Source organism: Drosophila teissieri, chromosome 3L, assembly GCF_016746235.2.
Source record: "Drosophila teissieri strain GT53w chromosome 3L, Prin_Dtei_1.1, whole genome shotgun sequence".
NCBI classification, from domain to species: Eukaryota; Metazoa; Arthropoda; class Insecta; order Diptera; family Drosophilidae; genus Drosophila; species Drosophila teissieri.
Genome location: NC_053031.1, coordinates 16,036,952 through 16,039,857, shown reverse-complemented (window position 1 = coordinate 16,039,857; position 2,906 = coordinate 16,036,952). Strand labels below are relative to the sequence as shown.

At 45.9% G+C, this 2,906-nt stretch overlaps 1 protein-coding gene across 1 annotated transcript; it reads right to left on the bottom strand.

The window, feature by feature from the left end:
* Positions 1–369: 369 nt before the first annotated feature.
* LOC122616164 (probable cytochrome P450 312a1) lies at positions 370–2,641 on the bottom strand. Its single transcript, XM_043791506.1, has 3 exons — positions 1,758–2,641; positions 943–1,502; positions 370–872 (listed from the first exon to the last, which is right to left on the bottom strand). Exons 1-3 carry the CDS (start codon positions 2,384–2,386, stop codon positions 529–531), a joined length of 1,533 nt encoding a protein of 510 aa, XP_043647441.1. The 5' UTR covers positions 2,387–2,641; the 3' UTR covers positions 370–528.
* Between the last annotated feature and the right edge of the window lie 265 nt (positions 2,642–2,906).

Below are 2,906 nucleotides of genomic sequence, written 5' to 3'. Positions count from 1 at the left end.
AATCCTCGCCAGCCAGAAATTATTTTCTAGACGAACGCGCCCTGCTTAAATCGCATAAAAACGAGCAGGCAAAAAAAGTACTCCAAATCGTACAGAATTCTTTTTAATACTTATATCATTAAAAACGGAAATGTTGTGCGTCGCAATGAAACGCAAACGCTTTCAAAGGACCCAAGTGAAACGAATCGATAGGGGTCTATTCTGAAAGCTTATAATGAGTTCGAAGTGGAAAGGTCTTCGTAAATTAAACTTCCTTCAGAAATGCCTGATAAAAATGCTTTAAAACGAATGTGCTATCTGTTTGATTGAATTATTAAAGGAGGCATTACTTACAGCACTTATGATCAAACTAAAAACACAGCAACCACAAATTCATTTAATATGTATTCTTTTGGCCAGTGTGCTAGCATACTATGATTAATATCCCAGAAAATACACAAATGACTGGCATAAGCTAAATGTATCTATACTAGTATACCTAACTTTATTAACAAACGTATTGGCTAAGTGAAAAGCTGCTGGCTAGCCTCAATCTAGACTTTTAGCTCTACATAGATAGGGTTCAACGGTATGCAGGGTGATCACAAAGTTCAGCTTCAGCTTCACCTGTCGCTCGCCAAGGGGCTCGAACAGGAAGTTCCTCAGCAGGTGGGCTAGCACCACTTTCAGCATCACCATGGCGTACCGCTGGCCCATGCAACTCCGCGCCCCCGTCATAAAGGGTACGAAGGTGGTGGCCTCGATCTTGGGCTCCGCTCCACTCGCCCAGCGATCTGGCTTGAAGACCATGGGATCCGGGAAGAAGTCCTTGCAGCGGCCCATGTAAATGGGGGAAATGATTACATCACTGCCCTTCGGAATGAAGAAGTCATCTAAAGTCAAAATGGGGGGCAAGTAAAAGCATTAAATTATGTGGAGGAGCTAGTATCTAAATGCACTTACTAACTGTGCAGTTGGCTGTGGCCCTTCTGGCGGTGAGTGGACCTGAGGGATACATCCGCAGCGTTTCCTTGATGCAAGCCTCTAGGAACTCCAGTTGGCGCACCTGCTCCATGGTGATGGGTTCACTCTTGTCCTTGCCGCACACGGACCACACCTCCTCGCGACATCGCTGCTGGTGCTCCGGATGCAGAGTCATGTTGTACATGAAGAAGTTGAGCGTGGTGGCCGTGAGATCGAAGCCCCCAAATATGATGGTGTCCACCTCCTCGCGAATATCCTTGACCGTCAAGGGTTTGCCATCGGGACCCGTGGACATTAGCAAGGTGTCCAGAAAGCAGTGGGTCCGCTTGACGCCGTCCAATTCCGCATCATTAGTCTGGTAGTTGCGATTCTCAGCATCCTGATTGATTTCATCCATTCGATTCTGGATAATGCCCTCTGTGAAGCCGTGAAGCGTTTTAATCAGCTCCTGCTCCCGCTTGTAGTGCGATGTGTGTTTGAAGATGAACGCGTTGCGGTAGAAGATGTTCTTCAGTCGCTTATCGATGATCACAAGGATTCTGTAGGCAAACGAAGATGTGTGAAATCCGTTCTGATAACTATTAAATGTTACTTGTATATATGGCATCTAAATATCCATCTATCATGGGTTATGCCATTTTTATTGAACGAACCTGTTAGGTGGCGCTTTTATATCTCCTTAAATGTTTGTTTTCTTTAATTAATGTGCTAAAATGTATGACTAACCACCCCGTGTTTGCTGATTTAAAGCAAACTAAGTTGTCTGCTAGATGTTACACGTGTAGTTTACTTACGATTTCACAGCATCGAGGTAGTCCGATTTGGCGTTCGACTGCGAACCCACAGAGACTCCGAGGGCCGTTTCACAAATAGTGTCCAAAGTGAAGCAGCTGATCAGTTGCAGGAAGTCTATTTCCTCCCCGGACTCGGCAAATTTCTGGACATTCGAGAGGAGAATCCTCGACTGCTTCTCGAAGACGGCAACAAACTGCTTGATCATGGTGTAGTTGAAGGCCGGCATTACGATCTTGCGGCGATGGGACCACTTCTCGAATCCACTGGTGAAGAGGCCCTCGCAGAGCCAGTTCTCAAATACCCTGTAGTCGTTGGTCTTCTGCAACAGCTGCTGGGCACTGCACAGAGCCTGGATATCCTTGGGATTGCAGTCCACGAGGTAGAGCTTGGTGCCCATCCACAGTTTGCCGCGGTGATCCTTCAGATGGTTGGTGATCATTTCGGTGGCCCGTCGCAGTGGATGCGGCCCCACCAACTTGGCCAGGATGTGCAGGTGGCCTATGAAGGGCAGGGCGGGGGGAGCTGGCCAATTGTGGGTGAGGCGGTCGATCCTGCTCTGCCGCTCGTAGACATACAGCAGGTACAGGGACAACGCGATCAACAGCAAACCGAATCCGAGCCAGAACATTGCGACGGAGGTTCTAAAGAGCAACTGCCTCGATGCGGTGGCGCATCAAGCGTTTTAAGCGGAACACAGACGCGGAGATCAGACGGTTACTATGGGGTCACCGGACCCGGGGGTCATAAAAGTTGGGTAACAAGCGAATTTACACAAGAAAAAACCAACCGAATCGAGGCACAGTGTATAAATTTAAAAAATAGTGTACTGCGACATGTTTCTCACAAGTTGTCAATATTCATTCTCAGTAAAACATTGTGATTATTGCTTCGTTTTCGGATTTGTTATAACATTTGTTGTGTGGCCTACATGATTATCACTTAAAAGCGCCAATATAATCAATGACCGATATGCATATTACGACTTTTCATTTGACACCAGCCTATTTCAATACACAATCATATCTTTCAGAAGTTGAGTAGTAATAGAAATTATTAATTTGGCTCTAATAATACTAGCTATACGCTGTACTAAAGACAATGCCCTTAATACACATTTGACAACTAATCACTTTATGGTGTTATCTTTT

Excerpts from the sequence above, each read along its gene's own strand:
- LOC122616164 (XM_043791506.1), bottom strand. The coding sequence starts at position 2,386 with ATGTTCTGGCTCGGATTCGGTTTGCTGTTGATCGCGTTGTCCCTGTAC. Across the intron at positions 1,503-1,757 it reads TACCTCGATGCTGTGAAATC|AATCCTTGTGATCATCGATA; the intron begins GTAAGTAAACTA and ends GTTTGCCTACAG. Across the intron at positions 873-942 it reads CACAGCCAACTGCACAGTTA|ATGACTTCTTCATTCCGAAG; the intron begins GTAAGTGCATTT and ends TTTTGACTTTAG.